The sequence below is a fragment of the Passer domesticus genome, chromosome 2 (genome assembly GCF_036417665.1).
Source record: "Passer domesticus isolate bPasDom1 chromosome 2, bPasDom1.hap1, whole genome shotgun sequence".
Classification (NCBI taxonomy): domain Eukaryota; kingdom Metazoa; phylum Chordata; class Aves; order Passeriformes; family Passeridae; genus Passer; species Passer domesticus.
In genome coordinates, this window is record NC_087475.1 from 33228824 (window position 1) to 33248523 (window position 19700).

The following is a 19700-nucleotide window of genomic DNA, read 5'->3' on the forward strand; positions in this document are numbered from 1 at the left end:
ATTGATTTGGAAAAACAAACTGGAATGTAGTCTTTTTTAAAACGACCTTTTATTGGTTCACAAATTTATTATGTAATTAGTAGCTTTTTTTTTCCTTATTCTTATGAGTCCTTACTAGTAAGAAAAATGAGAAGTGTTTGATAAAATGTTGCAATATAGCAAACATTAGACAATCTATTTCCCTTAAGAGCTTTTCAAGTAGCCTTATTCCAAGAGGGTGCTGTAAAATATGCCTTCTATCAATGTGTTATTCTACAATTCCGAGAATATATTTCTTTACAAATAGAACCTAATGATGAAAATTGGAGAGCACAAGCTGCCACTATCATTGCTTCTTGAATTGTGCCAGTATTTTTGTTGCAATGCAGAAAAAATGGCTTTTCTTTGGAATGTTCACGTTGGTAGTCAGCAGTGGTGGTATTAACTATGTAACACTTAATTGAAACTTCAAAATTTAACTTAGGAACGTGTTGATTTTTTTAAATGAGTCATATTATGAATACTCTGTTCTGATTGTAATTTTTTTGTTGGTTTGTGTAGCAGTAGATTTATATCTACCACCACATATACACACTTCTGTATAGATACTAAGTAGTTACATAGGTTGTACTAAAATAATGAAATTGATACAAGTAGAAAAAAAATTATATTGTCATTAATGAAACTCATTATTAAATAAAATATATAAATTTCATTATTTTTATGTATATAATACATATTAATATTCTAAATTAATATATTAATTATTAAAGTAATGGTTATGGGATTCAATTAGTTGTGTATCAGTTGGTGAATATCTAAAACAAACAGATAATTCCTAAGTCTGTGATTTGAATACCCAAATGTTTAATTTGAAATGGGCATTAGAGTACATGATGCAATTTAGTTTGAATGAGTATCTCTTACCATCATATTTTTATTCCATTGAAGCAAAAAACTGACTACTTACTTCCCTTGAGCATGAATGAGTCTTGGCAGATCATAGTAAAACTACCACTATGAAACAATTAGCAAAACTGAAAGGCTACACAGTTATAGCAAAGATGACTTCAACACAATTCTAGACTAAAAAATGATATACTAAAAAAAGATATCTGAATGTTGATGACTGGCTTTACATTAATTTGAGAATGCAAAAAAAGCAATTGTATCTGTCTAATGTGTTAAAAACCATTTAGCCTTAAAACCTAAAATTCAAAATTAGATAACTACAATAATCTCAATATGGTACTTGAAAAAGTAGAAATTATGAAGCTTGACATACTTGAGTAGTTTAGAGTAGAGAATGGGATTTACTAAACCTCAAAAAGTGTGCTTAAGGTATTTTGCAATTAGGAAGGCATCACCAAAATTGCAAGAAGTATTCTTCACTTTCTCTCTATATTATGTGTAAATATTATCTTTACAACTCTAAGTATTACTCATATATATAAAAACAAACAAGACAAAGTTGCGTAAAACTCGGGTGAGGGGACATTGTAGCCCAGTATCTGAAATTGCCTGGAAAATCGTGCAGCATATTTGACAGTAACATTTTTATTTATAGAGTGTTTCCCCTTATGATATTTGAATTAAATTCTTGAACAATTTAACTCTAGTGCAGAAGGAGTCCTTTCAGTAGGGCATCCTGAAGCATGTTGAAATCAGTTTCTGAATGCTTAGCGCAGGATCCAAATGAGAATGGACTTCAGCAGAGCTTCCTGGTGAGGTTAGACACTACTAGCAGAAACTAAAAGCAGGCTTCTGAAAGCTGGGCCCCTGGTGCTGAAATTAAGGATGAGGTTTCTCTTCCTACCCATAGTGGGGCATCCGTCTATGTGTGAGAAAGATTTTTTTTTTTTTTTTTTTGGCCACCCTTGACAGAATAGAGATCCAGAATAGACACATGATCTGTGTGTTTTCTCTTATTCTTTCTTTTCATTTTTGATTTTATTTCTACACTTCAGCTGTCACAACTATACCTGTAAATGCTTGAGTTTCCATATATGAAGCCTCAGTTTACACTTATCATGATGAATGCTTGAATTATGGAGATTAATTCTTGTGAGATTTTTATGCTGCAAAGCTTGAAAAGGAAGCAGCATTTCCATAGAGGGGAGAGATTGGGAAAGTCCTATGTTTTTGTGCATTACTGACTAATAATATTTAGTATTTGAAATACCACCAAAGAGGAAATAATACTTCTCTTTATTTGATTTTATTAGATTATAATGATGTGTGATTTCTGTTGTCCTCCATCTGTTCTGATCTCCCTTGTGTTCTCCTTCATTCTGTTGCCTGTTTTTACCATTGATAAAGAAATTAATAGTAATTTTCAAGTTGTATGAGTTCCTCTCTCGTACATACCTGGTCTTCTAAAAGAATTATGGCAGCTCTGGGTATAAAAGCATAGATTTGACATTTCCTCACAAAATGCACTGGATATCAGACATGATGTGCTAGACCCGGTGATGATTTCAAAACCTTTTTTGTCTTTCCCATAGAAGAAAAGAGAGCAGTATCTACTCACCTTGAGTATGCACTTACATAAATGGAAATCAAAGTCACACACAAAAGTTTCAGTGTTTACATGTGGAACTTTGTGATTACTACTGGATCAAAATTGTTAATGAATATTTTCCAGCAAATGTGTGTTCTTCAGTTTATCTGGAGTGTTTTGCAGTCATGGTCATGGAAATATAGTAGATCTTAATTTTCATTATGATTATAATTTTCTAGCAGGTTGGCTTGTCTCAGTAATTTGAGAAGGTGGGAATGTCTCACAGATCTGTGTATTCATTTGTAGCTTCCTCATATGCCTGTGGAGGAGTAATTCACTCAGTGCCACTCTGAAGTCAACTCAGTTCTCTTCCTACCTTTCTCTATCCTGCTGTAATTCATCTCTGTTTAGACAGCAAGTGAGCCAGGCACTTGTGTAGGCAAGGACCTGAAAAAGCCTGAAAAGGTATTCAAAATACCTTTGAATGCAATGGGGTGCTTTTTCCCAATGGCTTAGGGTGAGTTCTAGAAGTGTAACTGGATGTACTCATACACATGCTTTATTATAATTTAATTACATGCCCATTTTCCCCAGTGATTTATGTATTGATGTGCAAAAATGTTTGGGGTGGGAACTTCTGAAAATATAGACAGATTCCTTTGTTGTTCAGTCAACAACAAAGGAATCTGTCTATACTTTTCTGAACAGCCCTTTTTTTTCTGGAAAGCTCTTTCTACAAAGCAGTAAGTACCTAGGGGGAAAAAAAAAAAAAGTTGTGTTAGGCTAAAATGAAAGCTCATGATATTCGTTGCACAATATCTCCTACCACTGATGTACTACCAGAGAATGTAAAATTAAAAGCAGTTTTCAAAGCTCATAAATTTAATTTTCTAGAACTGATAGCTTTAAAAACGTAGTTTATATCAACCCACTTAACCAAGGCTGCTTACCTGGTTATGGAAATAAATCTGTCATTGACTCCTCTGAAGGAGAACAATGTTGCAGTGGCAATGCTTTCCTTTTTTTTTTTTCCTTTTTTTTTCCTCTCCAGTGAGTGTATGCTTGACCTTTAAAAATTCTGTGTATGAGAAGGGAATCTATTCAATAATATTTAAATAATATTTACAGTGCAATGCATCCTTATGCATTTTATTGCTTATGTGGCAGGAGAGGAATATCTAGCATTCTTATTTTAGTTTTAAGGACCTTATGAAGGTGTCCTTTTTTCATCTTGTCTGATTTATACTCAGGACATAGCTGCAGGTTACATTTGGAGGCAGGTTACATTTGGAGGCCAGGTCCCTGTAGTGGTTCTCAAATGATTTTTAAGCTGTCCAAGGATGACAAAGATCATATACCTCCTTCTCAACATCCCATATTTCTGTACATGGGTGCAGGTTCTAGAATCTTAAAAAGTATTTATGTTTTTTAGAACTTTTTCCCCATGGATTTTACCTTCATATTGAGATTGGTCAGCCTGCTGGTGTAGTGGAAGTCTTGTTGCTGGTGAGGAATGCTTATGGTAGAAACAGGTGGTGGTGGTGGTGGAAGTCTGTCAGGAAGTAAATTGTTAAGTGTTTGCTACTACAATCTTTCAGAAGCAAGATAAGTTTAGAGAATGTTCAAGACAAGCAATGTTCCTATGGTAGTATATTCCTATGGAAGCATTTTTATTTATGTTTATCTGGATGAAAGAAGAAAATGAGAAATAGAGTAACAAGGCACGTAAATGAGAAGGCTCTTGATGTTATGTGTCATGACAGCTCTCAGAGTAGCTGCACTTGATTCATGGATTTTCAGATTTGTTTATAGATATTTTCTTTTTTTAATCATAAATCCAAAAGCACTGATGGTAGAATTTGTGGGATTGGGGTACAATGACCCTAATCCCACAAATGTTGTCTGTATGCTTCTGAAATTGAAGATTTGAATATCTCAATTTAAATTTACTGAATTACTCATGACAAATTAACCACAGGTATGTACAAGCAGAAGCAGGCCAAAGTCTGAGTTGCCAGGAAAAAGAGCAGTTGGGATAATATTTTGACTGAGAAGAGACCAAAGTTAATTTGAGAGGCAGAGGCTGTCATAAACATGTCAATGTGGGCAGAACTCCATCCATGGTGATCCCTTACACAGCTCTTATGAGCCAGAGCAGATGCTGCACACTTGGGAATAAAGGAGACACACCATGGCTGCTGTTGCTAGCAGTAGTTTTATTTTTGAGATGAATGGTTGACATAAAATGCTTCTCCACAAGTGAGCACTGAGATCGCTGGGGACCTCTTTTGGAGGTCAGGACCTTGTGCAGAGTGGGAAAGATGGGTATTCTGAGCAAATTAATGGACATTGCAGATACTTCCTTTGACTGCAGTCCATAATTTAGTGCCCCAACTTGGTTTCAGAGTTATATATAAATTTATAGGTCTGCATATACTCACACTCTGCATATAGAAACATCATAATGCTCTTTCTCTTTCCTTTTCCCTTTCCTTTTGAGTTTTTCCCCTTGTTTTACAGAAGTGGTGTTTTCAAGATCTCTGCAAAGGGCTTTGGAAATAGTAATGTCAATTATGTTTCTGCCATGATATAATTCAGTCATTTTGTTCACTACGTCTGCTGAAGGATTTATGCTGGGATTTTGTTTCCAGAATCCAAATACTTCATAGTCTTTAATAAACGTTTGTTTAATTCAGTGCTCTGTAATATTTTTTCTATCTCTTGAAAATTAATTACAAAAGTAGGTACACTTGAGCCATGTTTGTCTATCTTTATTCCAAACAAAACAGGTATCTTCTCCTTTCTTTATAATTAAACATCCCCTTTTTTAAAAAAGTATTTTCACATTTAAAAATATTTATATTGCTGATGAAATGCATGCTTAGGTTTTGATCAGTTTAGCTAATATTTAGAAAAGATAACCACACCAGTTATGCCTACAGCAATTAGGGTGTTTGTCCAGGTAGTGCCAGCAAAAGTTGAAGGCTTCCTTTTGATGCAGCCAAATTTTGTGTTTGTGCCAGAGCAAGTTTTGTGAAAGTCCTGTAATATTTAGATACTCAAGAGGTCTGGTTTTTCTGCTGTTTACTTTTTATATTTCTTTTCTTCCAAGCTGCAAAGTTGCTCCTTTAATATTTTGGCAATTAACACAAACAAGAGTGGTGTGAGTACCTTAAGGAGCTCTTTTCAGTCTTGGCTTTTTTTAAGACTGAAGCATCTTTAATAATTCAAATCTGGAGTTTTTATATAGCTTGGTATGAATCTGACAATCCTGTTGAGACTGAAGTGTTTAGAAACTGTCAATTACTTTTTAAAAATTCTGGAGTGCAGGAGTGGGGCTCCTCTTTTTCTCTTCTGTAAACACAAATTATGTCCATAGCCTAAAGTACAGCTGCATGCATGACTACCAAATGCCTTTTGTGTCAACCACTCTGACCATCCTGGGCATGTCATGAGCCTTTATCTTATGGTTGGATTTCCTTTTAATTTTTTTTGTTAGCTATAAAGATTCAGATCATGAGACTCTTTTGCCAAATCTTTAATACCTGGTGTGTTGTACAGCCTGGAAAAGGTAAATCTGAGGCTGTGGAAGGAGTATCTCCACATATTCCTTGATTTCTCTAACATACTGTTACTGAGGGAAACAAGGTAAATTAGCCTTTTTTTTTTTTTTACAGATTCAAAGCCAGTATTTCCCAGGCTGCCTGGGGCTGGAGGCAACACTGCACATTTCCTTGTAGGTTGTGTGGTATGAATAGATTGGTGTCTGCAAGCCTTCTGCCAAATGACTGCAAACCTTATGTTTCCTAACTGTGGGAATGGTTTTGGTGCTGCAGTCTGATAAGTTTCCAAAGACAAAACAGCATTGATTATTATTGCCTTTATTTGCTCTTTTGCCTAAGAGCATGTGTTCATTCTTGCACAACTGGATTGACACACCACAAGTAAGCACTAAATTAATTTCTCCCTTGCAATATTGAGTGAACTATTAGTTTCTGTTGAATATGGATGTCTGCTACCTGCTCCTAATAATAAACTCCCAAACCCAAAATATTTGCCTGTAGCTAATTTCTTGTCTAATTTCGTACCCTTTATGGTATGGATATTGTACCTATTCTGCCTAAAACTTCTTTTTTTTTCTACATAGGTAAGCAGTTCTGTAGCAATTTAATATCTTTTATACCAGAACAACTATTCTTGGTATCAAAATGCTCTTTTTTCCCCTGTTGCTTTAGCTTCTGATCAAGAATAAAACATTAAAAAAAAAACCCAAACTGTGCTGTGTTATACTTTATATTATGTTACAGGTGACAGAGAAGAGGATTTGTCTCAAATGCTTCATTAATAGAAAAGTGTTCTCTGGCTTGCCTTATACACAATTTGATTTTATTTTCTATAGTAGTCATTTCATTTAAGTTTTGTTCCAGCAAGTGTCATCTGCAGGCAGATATTTAGGATCAGTCTGTTCAAGTCAACTCAAGTAAAAATAAGAGCAACAAAGTATGTCTGTCTTACTGGTTAGTCAGCAAAGTAAAACTATTTAGCTTTCACATCTCTACACAAATTCTGTGTCAGAAATAAGTAGATTGAGCATCTCTGAGGTTAGTTTACTCTTTGGTTGAGGATGGAGCAGCATGCACTACTTCAATCCCCTAGCATGCCTTGTATAAACCCTTCCTACCTACTCTTATACATGTAAATTTTATGCTATTATTCTCTGCTTCTGCCACAGTTCTTCTATTTGGAATATAAGTTCCTACTGACTGTACTCTTAGCTAAATCTAGGTAGAAATTAGCTGGGAACAAATCTCAGGAAGTACACAAATAAATATGAAGAAATAAAAGATGACTTTCCCTTTTCTGACTTTATGTTTTAGTAATATTCAAGTGTTGCAAATAGAACTGTAGTCAGCGCACAGTTTCAATGTAGCTGTGATTGTTAATATGTAGTGTTCTTTTAATCATTGCAGTCTTTTTTTTTTTCAAAGAACAGTGAAAAAAATCTCAAAATGATGTCAAATCAATCAGCATTTGGAGGGAGCACAGAAGATACACATTCTTTCTCAAAGACACAAACTGATAGTAAGAGAATGCAAAGCTGTCCTTAAAATGTAAATATATAGCTTCTCTCAGAAATTCTGCAATGCAAAATGACATTATCTGAAGAGCTTGAATAGTCAAAACCAAATAGAACTTGTCTTAAGGGGAAATAAAGTGGATCTGCTCTATAAGAGCTGAGAAATTTATCAGCACTGGGTACTTGATGTCCAACTTAAAGAGATTGATGAATTTACAGAGTACACCAGAGATACAGTACAAAAATATTTGGAAAAATAGTGCATGTGCATTGTTTAAAAGATAGATAACAATGGGTAGTATTAGTTACAGTGATAAAATTAGAAGAAACAAATATTTGTATTTCAGTACTTGTATGTAACAGCTACTATACATACTATACATACTGTTACTAGTATGTAACAGCTGTATCTTACAGAAGCAGAGGAACCTGATTCAAACACTCTGTGAACTATGGGAATGGTTCAGTTTAACTTTCAGCCATGTTTCTGGATCTTTTGCTGCCTTAAAGATCTAGAAATAACACACTTTTGAGATAATATTATTATAGGAGGTAATATAATTGGTCTTTAATTGGAGGCCTCCAGAGGCAAATATGGAAAATTCCCACCCTACACAGAGCTAATGCAGCTTTATAAATTTAGCAAATTAGCATAATTTTCAGGAATTCCCAATTAGTAGCACAGGTGATGAGGTAGTTCCTGCTTCTGGTTCAACCCTTTCCGGAGCCCCCTCCCCCTTGATATTAGCTGTACTTTGTTTATGAGAAAGTGTCTTAGGAGAGTAGCTTGTTCTTGGTTCCCAGAGAATTTAGCTTTGGATCCCCAGGGCTTGGAGCCTCTGGTGAATATATGTGGTCCTTCTGCCTGTCAGGGGAGCAACAGTACTGGAGTTAGCTAGGAACTATATAACTATAGAACAATATTCTACAGAACTACGAATATATGAAGGAAATATAAAAGCAAAAAATCATGTTGGCATCACATTCATACTGTAAAAACTTTACTGCTCTTTTTTTTTTTCCTAGAAACATAATTGGCAACAAAGTAGATAGGGGGAAATATGCACAATCTTTTCCTTACTGATAAAATTTTACTTTCTTACTGATTCCTTTCTCCATTTTACCCCCACAGATTTTTTTTTTAGAAGAAAGGGAGGAAGATGTCTTGTGACATCCATAGTATCTTGAAGTTTTCCAGCTAGTATTTGTCTGTTTCACATGGAAGATGGCTAGATGACTTGCTTTTAAAATTTAAGGACAAAACTTTTTTGCTGAGATAAAATTCTGATCTCAACATATTGACAAAAATATGACCCTAGAGGGTAATATTTACCACTGTTAAATGCTGCAAGGGTAGACCATCTTATTAGACAAAGGTTGTTCCACTTTCCTCTTGTTAAATTGGCAGAAGGTTAAATCTCTGTAAGTAAAGAATGACCTTAAAAAAACCCGTGTCTGTTTATCAAATGCTTGACAATCAATTGCCTACTGCCATGATGTAGGTTACCTTGAATATAGCAGCAAATGCTACCCTGAAGTTTGCTGCCCTATTCCCCAAAGGATGAAAGAGTAAATAGCTGAAAAGGTTAAAAAATAGAGCAAAGGGAAATGGCTTATTTGGAATGTGGAATTGACCAAACCAATTGCCACAGTCTGAAATCCAGATAAAGCAAAACTTATAGGTTATTCTAGTTGTTTATTTTTAAAAAACCAACCAAACAACAATACAGATGCCTGATTGGCTTCAGTATCCAGAACTTTTAGGACATATTTTGGTGTTGAAATATATATTATATCTCAACATGTGCAGCATATTTGTATCTCTCCAAGAAAATACAGGGAAAATGAAATGTCCTCTGCAAAAAAAAAAAAAGCCCACTCTGAAAACAACCAACCAAAAACCAACATCAACTTCCCATCATAACTTTAAGAGTATAAAAACATTTGGATAAATCTATGCCCAAATTCAAAGTGGTTCCTTGTATAATCCTGTATTTTTCCTCTCTTTAATAACACTATATGCATTCTAGCAGTTATAAGTCTGATTCCTTCCCAAAGGTCACAAGTGTAGATGTCAAGTTCTGAAAAAGGAATCTATACTCCCTGAATGTTCAAAGGAGGAAAAAACCCAGATGCTTCTGGAGTGTAAATGGTTTCAAGAACTTGTTTTTCCCAAGGGTAGCCTGGGGTGAGTAGTTGACATATGAACTTTGTAAATGTCTAAGATGAATAAGACAAATCCTACCTGAGAAATTTACCTTCAGAGATCCTTCTCTTGTTTTAGTCTTGCTTCTGCTTTAAATGTTCCACTCACTGTATCCTGATGGTATTTCATTGTTTTCTTTATTTTGTAACTTCTATCAGCTTTGGTTTCTTTGTCCTTTCCAACTCACCCTCCCCTCAGTTTTCTCTAGTCACTTGGCTGTTCTGAGGAAGCAGAAGTGGTCTTTTCTTCCTGTTCTTCCCCTTTAGCTGGAAGGTACCCACTGACCTAAATTATTATTTCTACAAGCATCTGTCCCACTGTCAGCTGTAGGAGGAGAGGAACAGCAAGCTAGTTGGTAAAGGCAGGGGGCACCACAGGTCTGCCGTGGTAAATTGTGGTGTAATCTATGCAGCATCTACCTTTGCACACTCTGTTTTGAATTCTCTTCATCAACAAACCATGTGCTATTTTGATATTTACCTGTCCTGTGTAAGAAAGTGTATGGCTAAACCAGAAGCTAGTTCAGACATTCTGGTAGAGTATTTTCGAGGGAAGTTACCTCACAGTAGGATCTGTGCATGGAATGTCTTTCAAAGGACTGGCTCTACGTGGCAACAGATGTACATGGATGCTTGGCAGCATGTCTTCTTGAGACATTAATTTGTCTGGGATAATATTTTGTCCTGCTTGTGCTATGGGTTTATCTGAAGGGAATTTTAAACTGTTCTCAGTGTGATTTCTCACTGATCATGGCTTTTTGCTGTCATCTGTGATTAACTGCTACTTTGACTGCAAATGTGCTCTAGACTGCAATCACAAATATCTCCCTTCATCACTGAGAGCAGGAAGAAGGAAGTTGTTCAAAATTATTTCCAGAGGGCAGCTAATACCTTATGGGTGACTGGTGAGTAGGCAAATGTATTGTCCCAGGATAAGATTCTTTGCTGAGGGGAATTTCTAGATTGTCTTTTAAAGGGTCATCTCTCCCTTTAAGGTTTTCAAGAGGACAAGCTATTTACGCTCTAAACCTAGTTCAGCCAACTGCTTGGCATTGTCTGAGATGGACAAGACCTCCTGAGTTCTGTCTAAACACATCCCTGCACTGCAAAGGAATTTTTAACAGGGCATCTCGTGTTGTTTAGTTTACATTTATGCCCAACAGTCTTATGGGTTATATATTTTGTCACTGTTACATGGAAATTATGAAGTTGCTTTCTCTGTATTACAATGTCATAAATTGCATCTTACTTTCTTAAAAGTTTTTGGGAGTGAAAGGAATGCCCACTTTGGAGATTATTAGTCATTCTTCTGGAAGTGGATGCTTATATTCGAAGAGACATTTTTTCTTACCTCAAAAATTGGCTAGCTATGATTTGGGTGGCTTCAGCAATTCAAAATGATTGCTGGACAGATATGGTAACATGATGGATCCTGCCATTCAGCATAGTTGTATGCCAACTCTTCAATTCAATTTTTTTCTTCCCTTTTGTTAGCAAATGTTTGATATGGCACTATCTATGCCAGCAAACACTTTTCCTCCCTTACTTCCCCACACTTTTTTCTATTTCTTTTATTAAAAATCTAGTTACAAATTGTATGTACTTTTGTAACATTATAAAATTATCAACTCTTCACTTCTTACTTTGTATTAATTATGAATTGTAATGGAGCCTATTTATGTACACAGGATATTTTGCAAAATAATAAAATGGATTGTATCTCATTGTCAGCATTTCTAGAGTGACATTGAAGCCACACACAAATACTATTACTTTAGATGTATTTTTTATATTTGTTTCTTTTTCTAAGATTCTTAACACTGTTGTGTCTGGGACTACTCTTCAATTTGCCTTAGTGCCCCATTTGATATGTTCAAATTGGTATTCATTCTGTAGATATTGACACCAAGGAAATAATTCCCACATGAAAATCAGTGCTTCAGTTTTTTCTGCTTCAGCATCAACTGACATACTGTAGCAGGCTAAACAATGAGTATATATTTGCACTTCGTTATGTATTTCTCATTTTCCCTTCCAGTTTTAGCAATGCGGACTTTTATCTGATTGTGTCATGAAGATGTTTGCTTAATTGATTACCTGTTGGTAATTTAGGCTTTGAAAGTGCTGGAATACTCAAGGGCTGTTCATTGAAGTACACAAACAAAATGCTGTTGATAAGCATAATTTAAGGGGAAATACCTCAGAATGTTTATAATTTTGTTTTAATAGTTGTACATGGCTATATATTACATTAGACATTTGTAGTATTTCAGATGACAACCATATTTGTTACAAGTACTAGACATGGTATTAAAATGAGTAGTGCAGGCATTATTCTCAGTTAGCCTTGTGATCACTGCTTGGGTGCGAGATTATATAAAAGATTGAGATGTTAGATTAGACTCCTCATGGACATGGCTTTTGTCTTCTAAGTTCCTAGAAAAGCGTTAAGAACTCAGCAGACGTTATATGCATTTTTTTAAAGAAGATCTGCATTCCTTTAATAAATGAAATAATATCTTAGTAGGAGTCTGAGCTTTCTTAGTGTATTAAAGTGGCACTAATATATATTACCAAGCTTTTCAGCTAATTGGGTTATGATAAATTACCACACCTTTAATATAATACTAGCAATTTGATTGTACAATAAATTTTAAATGTAAATCATCTACTGCTAATGTTTTGAAACTGTGTTCCATCAGAAGCTTTACTGAATTACAGCTGTCAACCAATTCATAATTGCTAATGAAGGTTAAATTAAGGTTTGGGTAAGCATGTTCAAAATCATTCTGCCCATGTTATCAGCTCTGCATTTTGTAGCTATATCACTCAATGGCTTAGAAAATATCCTGTGAAGGTGACGGAAATGGTTGGGTACTGGTAGGGATCTGGAATCTGGCTAGCACAGCCTCACACCACTCGTCTGTCTTCCAGTTTATGAGGTACAAGTAAACCATTACTGTAAGTTTTGTAGGTTGCAAATGTGGTGTAAATAGCTTCTTGATCAGACTTTGGAAAGGCTCTGTGAATAAGGAAATTCTTAATGGCAAATATGGGACTTAAATAAGAGGAATACTTACAGGCGATTTTTTGCTATGCTAAAAGCCTTTCTTTAGCCTGTTCTCATTTTTAAAGCTGATATTTGGAAGCTGTTGGCTCCCTGATTTACTTTTGTATTCTGGTTACTGAATGGATTGTACTTGTTGTCTTGATTGGACACTCTCAATCAAACAGCCATGTTTACATTTATAGATTAAAAGGAGAGAAGGATCTTTAGATCATCCAGCTGGCCTCAGGTATCACAGTGATCAAAACAATGCTTCTTCCAGCACTTAATTTAAGGAATTAATGCAGATCCTACTAATTCCAGCTTACATCATATATCCCACCAGTAGGAATTGAAAAACAGATTTCTTCCCTTCGTTGCTAGGTTCTCAAACCAGCTCACCTGAAATACTTGTGGTATATAAAGCCACACTTTAACCCCCAGGAATAGAGATGGAGTTGATTTGCAGAGGAGATCCTCATAAAATTTTTAAATGTAACGTTAAAAAGTGCATAAAATATTAGTGCCTGGGGTACTGTAACTTTGCATCATTTTGCTGTACTTCCATCTGTATATGCTTATTTTTACAGCAACTGGCTGTGAGGAAACATTCAGAGACATCTGCAGTGCTAAAAGCACAGTGATAGCCCAGGGGACTATCCCTCAAAATACAAGATATTTTCCCATAAATATTAATCCCTTGATAGTAAAGATTGCAAAACTAGTTCGAGCTCAACAGCAGCTATTTGGGAAATTTATTTTGTCTTGTAGCAGGAAAAAAAAAAAGGCGGGAAAATACTGTTTTATTGTTTGTCTATGTGCCATAGAATGGCTTGGGTTGGAAAGCAATTTAATGATATTTTAGTTCCAGCTCCCATGACATTGGCAGGGACATATTCAACTATACCAGGCTCATCAGAGATTGATCCAATCTAGCCTTGTACCCTTCTGGTGATGGGTCATCGACAAACCTGTTCCACCACCCTCACAGTAAAGAATTTCTTCCTAATATTGATCTTCCTAATTTGATCTAAACTTAGTCTCTTTCAGTTTGAAGTCATTCCCCCTTGTACTGTCACTAGATGCTGTTGTAAATTGTCTCTCTCCATCTTTCTTGTGGGCTCTTTTCAGGTACTGAAGGCCTCAATTAGGTCACGCTGAAGCCTTCTCTTTTCCAGTCTGAACAGTTCTAATTCTCTCAGCCTCTCCTCATAGCAGAGGTGCTCCATCCTCTGATCACTTTGATGCCTCGCATCTGGAGTTGCTTCAACAGGCCTGTGCTCTTCCTGTGCTGGGACCCCAGAGCTGGACACAGCACTCCTGGTGGAGTCTCACCAGGGCAGAGCAGAGGGGCAGAATCCCCTCCCTCACCCTGCTGGCCATGCTGCTTTTGATGCAGCCCAGGACATTTGTATCTCTGAGCTGTGAGTGCTCATTGCTGGGTCATGTCCAGCCTCTCATCTCTCATCCACCAGCACCCCCAAGTCCTTCTCAGCACAGCTGTTCTTGAACTGTTCATCCCCCAGCCTGTGTTGATATTGGTGGTTCCCTGACACGAGTGTAGGATGCTGCACTTGGACTTTTTAAATCTCATGACTTTCCCAGAGGCCCACTCCTTGAGCTTGTTCAGGTCCCTCTGGATGACATCCTATCCTTCAGGATGTGGAGTATGGGATAGAATATGACAGCTGCACTTTGCCCAGATAAAGCAAGGGTGAAGAAAAATAAAGGGAAAAAACAAAGGAAGAGTCATCAGTCCTTAGATCCTGTGATGGATATGACAAAGAAAGAGGAAAAATAGAAGACAGGGGAGGGACACTGATCCACTTTTTTCTTTAGTTAACCTGGTGCACACTTCTTATGCAAACTAGACATGCACAGCCAGCCCCTTTTGAAACCTCCAGGAGGTGAGTCGGAGGGTGGGACTCAACCTGGACATGCTGAGCACAGGTCTCCAGGTGGAACCAGAATTTGGCTCAGAACAGCACTGCCCTACCTCTGCAGGACCCTCTCTTCCAGCCACAACTTTTCTGTCACTACAGTCAGAATGTTTGAGACAAAACATGCTTGTGCCTGGTCCTCCACAGTCCCACAGTGTTATGTTCCCTGCACATTCAGGTTATTCCAGTGGTCATAAATTTGATTTTTACTTACAGTGGGAGATACTTTGCTTCCCCAGTCCCTATCTGGCTGTCCATCCACTCAGGAGATGGTAAGAGAGTTTTCATTGAAGACCAAGGTGAAAACTTTTTTGAGCACCTCAGCCTTCTTCTCATCTGTTGTTACCAGTTCACCAGTATTGTTTTCAAGAAGGTGTACAGAAGGTCAAAGAAGGTGTACACTCCCAACACCTTCTTTGACCTTCCTTTTCTGGTCTTATATTGATTTTAATTATGCTTTAATTCTATGACATTTGGAATAACCTTTAAAAATACAATTTTTTAAGTTTTTTGAACAGCAGGTAATGGCTTTATTGTTATTAGTAACAAAACTATAATTTAATAATTTCCTTTCCTTACTATGTTAAGTATTTTCATTTCCTTTACATTACAAAAGATGAAGTAAAATATTATTTTACTGGATGAATAAATGGGGATTTACTATTTATTTTCACTCACTAAGACAGTCAATGTTAAACTTAGTTCTTAAATTGATAATTATACCTGTCTGATTTTTGCATATTAATGCAATAGGTTGACTGTCCTACCCAGAAGGCTTTTTGAATTAAATGATGTACATATTGGGAACTTGAGAGTTTTCTCTTATGCTCTTCATTTTGTGAATAAGGATGAAATTGCTACCCATATAAATTTCTGTCTAGCTGACATAAGTCAGAACAAATTATTAACTATTCTCAAATAGCTATTCTCAATCTTGGCTTGAGCCTTTTCTTAAGGGTGAAGAGACCCAGATGTCTCAGCCTCTCCCTTTATCTCATGTGCTACTGCCTCTGAATACCTTGGGGTCTTCTGCTGGATTTTTTGTGTGATTTTAAGTGACTTCGTCGTCATCTGTGTGGGTCCTATATATAGAACAAGCTGAGATGAATTACATATTTATAGTGCAGATTTCTCAAATACCATAAAACCCTTCCTGATTGTGTTTGCAGGAGAATGTAGGCCCAAGAGCGACAAGTCATTTAAAATGCTGTACTTGGAAAGCCTGTGCTCTTCTCCTTTAAAAGGTCTTGCTAATACCGATTCATTTTCAGGATTTTTAGTGTGTGTCCTAAAGTCTTAAATGTCACCTGTCTTTACATGCTTGGCACACTGAATAACTTCAGATAGTAATGCCCAATCTTCTGCTCCCCAACAACAGATTCATTATTTAATCTTTTGAGTAAGTGACTTCTGTATGTTAATGTTTAGGTTTTATTCTATATATGTGTATATTTAAGGTCATAGAATCGTGGAATAATTTAGGTTGGAAGGGAACTCCAGGAAACATCTAGTCCAACCCTATGCTCAAAGGTAAGTCAGATCAAGTTGCTCAGGACCATGTCCATCAGGTCTTCAACACCTCCACAGACTGAGACTCCACAACCTCTCTGGCCCCTTTTCCAGTATTTGACCACATCCAAAGTTCTTTTTTCCTTTTTTTTCTTTCCTTTTTATCTAATCATAATTCATAATTTTCCGTGTTCCAGTGTCAGTCCTTTGCCTCTTATCCTCTTGCTGTGCAGCATCAGGATGAATCTGATTCTGCCTTCTTATCAGGCAATAGTCAAAAGCTTGGCTTGTGCCTTGTCTTAAGGGTGAAAAGACTCAGCTGTCTCAGCCTCTGCCTTTATCTCATGTGCTACTGCCTCTGATCGTCTTCTGCTGGATTTTCTCTAGTGTTCCAATACCTTTCTTGCAGGTGGGAGCCCCAAAGCAAACACAGTTATTCAAATGTGACCCCAAAAGAGTTAAATAGAGGGGAAGAAATGCATCCTTAACTCCTATGAGCTGTAGTCATACTAGTACTGTTTCAAATTTTTCTCTGTCTGCTTATGTGGCTAACTAGCTGTAGCAGCTTTGGGCAATGCTGCAGTTCTACCTCACACTATCAGAACAGCAGAAGACCAGCTATTTACCAGAAACAAAGTACTGAATCCAGTTTTATTTTCTGTGTGTGAGTAGCCTTCAGTTAGGCACTGTTTTCTTCTTGAAGTTGTTGATTATGTTGAATTTTTCAGTATAGGCTTTTACATGAGCCTTTTTGCCCTACAGACTACTCACAAACTACTTCATGAGACTGTTCTTGATTTGTTATGCACACTGGGATTGCTCAGCTAAGCCATATAGTTTTAGTTTGTTTTGTAACTGGATGACTCCTAAACATGATAAGAACTTCTAAGTTAGCAATATGAATAATTTTTCTTGAATACTGATGTGAATTTTTGCATAAGCCTTCACAGACACTTAATGTTTTCCTTGATCTTTCGTACGTATCCGAGCCCTCCTGGGAAACTGATTGCTGGTTGTAAATGGCTGAGCAGCATTTCTGTGCTTTCTCAAGAGCTGGATGCAGCCAGGGTGGGACTGGAGTGATGACTCTGTGGTGGTAGAGCAGCTGGTTTGTCCACCTGGAAGATATGGTCCACAGGCAGTGTGGATGGTGAGGATACTGCCGTGGCTTCTTGGAAAATCTCTTCTGTGTCTTCCTGAAGAGTGCTGAGGAAGATCTTTTTAGTATTGCATTATTGCCTTACATCTAAGTGGGAGTCTTTCCTCTCATTGAGCCTTCAGATCCCTAAGGCTCTCCTCAGTCTAGATAATGTGTAATTTGGGTTATATAATTATTATGCAGTTCTTTTCATTATTCTATGAATTTTCCTATACTGTTTCAGTGAACATACACTATTTAAAAGAGAGGATTATTTTTTGTTCTTTGAAAACTGAAATATCCCATCTCTGAAGAGTATGATTGATAATTCATATGCATCATGTGAATATTCTCTCATATATTTGCATTGTCTACTAACAAATATTTCTGGTAAATTATAACACCATATAAAATAGCATACATCTGTTATGATGGGCTCTTAGTTGCCATCTTAGCTTGCTCTTCAGCTATAGCTGAAGGAAAAAGCTGCATGGAAATGTCTTTGATGCACATATAAATAAAAAGTGTCTACTTTTGAACAACATAAATTTACAAATATGAGTCGGTGTATCCTGAAAATGAAAAAAACATTAAAATCATTCTTCCCAGCTGCAGATTATTTAACCATAAGAGATGAAATCTTTATACTGAGTTACAATCTGTACTGACTTAAAAGATGACTTGTTAAAGCTCTCTCCAAGGTGCTTTTTTAAAATTAATTTCTGCAAGTTAAATTTCTGGCATATTTTAGAATTGGGGCTGACTGAAAAAATAAAATGTGCAAAGTTAGCATTACTGGTAGTGTTGGTTAAGTCTGCTTATTTAAAGCTTAGCTTTTTTTCCTTATTACTTATTATAGATATATGTGGTGTCTTGATTAAATTAGAAGCATCTCCTAATATCCAACCATTTGGCCTAATCCACTTTGTAAACTAGAAAAGCTCAATCTTAAAATTTGTGAAATGTTTTTTCTCCTGTAAGTCCTGCTGGTACTGTGGTTCTGAACCTTCTCTGGTGGGCAAGACTGTGTACACAGAAGGATTTTCATTTGAACCATAAAAGAATTATTAAACAGGCATTCCAGTCTGATGATTGTGGACAATTCTTAATGTATAGAATTACAGAATAGTTAGGGCTGGAAGGGACCTTTAAAGATCATCCAGTCCAACCCATTTGCAGTGATCAGGGGCGTTTTTAACAAGACTGGGTTGTTCAGAGACCACTCTAGTTTGATCTTAAGTGTTTCCAGGGATGGGGCATCCATGACCTCTCTGGGAAATCTGATCCAGTGTTTCAGCACCCTTGTGGTAAAAATCTTCCTTATTCATATCTGAAACAACCCTTGTCCTATTGCAACCAGGTCCTACTTGAATGCAGTCCTATAACTCCTTGGAGCTGCAGCTATACAATGAGTTCTCCAAGGCATCTCATAACTGCTGGAATATTTGCAAGGAGATACCACTGCTTTTATGTATATAATAGATGTAGTCCTTTTGATAGTGGAATAATACCTCAAGTAGTGGGTTCAGTTCTTGCTATTTAACTTACACATTTAGAGATTAAACCATATGCTCAAAAATTCGACTAGATCTTGTAACCTCTATGCTGTTGAAAGCATGATATTTAACTTTTTTATCTGTTCTTCAGCAGTGTGTCCACTACTGTCTGATTTTCTGAACATATATAATTTTGCTTTCCATGAATTGGAAATTTTGTTGAAATTATTGTTTTTGCCTAACCATTTTTTATGGTATTGTTCTTACCTAAAAAAAATGCTGGTTTAAGTCTTTTTGGACTAAATATACAGGACAGACTGGTGTCTTTTATTTCTGCCAACTTTCCCTCTGTCATAACATGAGGCAGGATAGCTGAAGCCTCCTCTCTCCATTTCAGAGATGCTGCAGCTGAGAACACCTGATGAAACTGGATGAAAAGCTGTCTTGATAGTCTTGTTACAGTAGGAACAACTTCCATCTTTAGACATAAAATAAAAAGTTGCTGATCAACTTCCCCACATATTTTATTAGTCTAAGTTACTTGATTACCACCTAACCTTGATCTCAGTCAAGAACCAGCAATGTACTCTTTGTCTTCCAGCAGTTCAGAGCTGCCTCTGCATCAAAGTCCTTCAGCTGTTCAGTCCAACTAAGTCATTCTTGTCAAGATCTTGAAGCTCAGTTATGTCTTTCCACTAATGTTAAATTGCATTGCTGACACGTGTAGATCCACGGCTGCTTGGTAGGATGAACTCCAGTGACTGCAGAGGTAAACAGGGTGTTTACCTTAGGCTAGCAGTAGTTTTGCAT

At 36.6% G+C, this 19700-nt stretch overlaps 1 protein-coding gene and 1 long non-coding RNA gene across 10 annotated transcripts in view; one reads left to right on the plus strand and one right to left on the minus strand.

Annotated features, from left to right (window-relative positions):
- Nucleotides 1-19700, plus strand: part of GABRG3 (gamma-aminobutyric acid type A receptor subunit gamma3) — a 291286-nt gene that overhangs the window by 89067 nt on the left and 182519 nt on the right. Inside the window, exon 1 of one of the 7 annotated variants that reach the window (XM_064408157.1) lies at nt 10356-10666. The exons of 5 other annotated variants lie outside the window; for them this stretch is intronic. In XM_064408157.1, the coding sequence (XP_064264227.1) occupies nt 10558-10666 (109 nt within the window). In that variant the 5' untranslated portion in view covers nt 10356-10557. Of the gene's footprint in view, nt 1-10355; nt 10667-19700 lie in introns of those variants that run through there. One more of the 7 variants, XM_064408161.1, reaches the window with a different exon arrangement.
- LOC135293697 (uncharacterized) lies at nt 8031-10317 on the minus strand. 3 transcript variants are annotated; one of them, XR_010355808.1, is made up of 4 exons: nt 10182-10317; nt 9802-10086; nt 8890-8976; nt 8031-8421 (listed from the first exon to the last, which is right to left on the minus strand). It is a non-coding gene; the product is annotated as an uncharacterized LOC135293697 (long non-coding RNA). The 3 variants fall into 3 exon arrangements; XR_010355806.1 differs by having other exon boundaries at nt 10243-10309; XR_010355807.1 differs by lacking the exons at nt 8031-8421; nt 8890-8976 and adding an exon at nt 8983-9412 and having other exon boundaries at nt 10243-10309.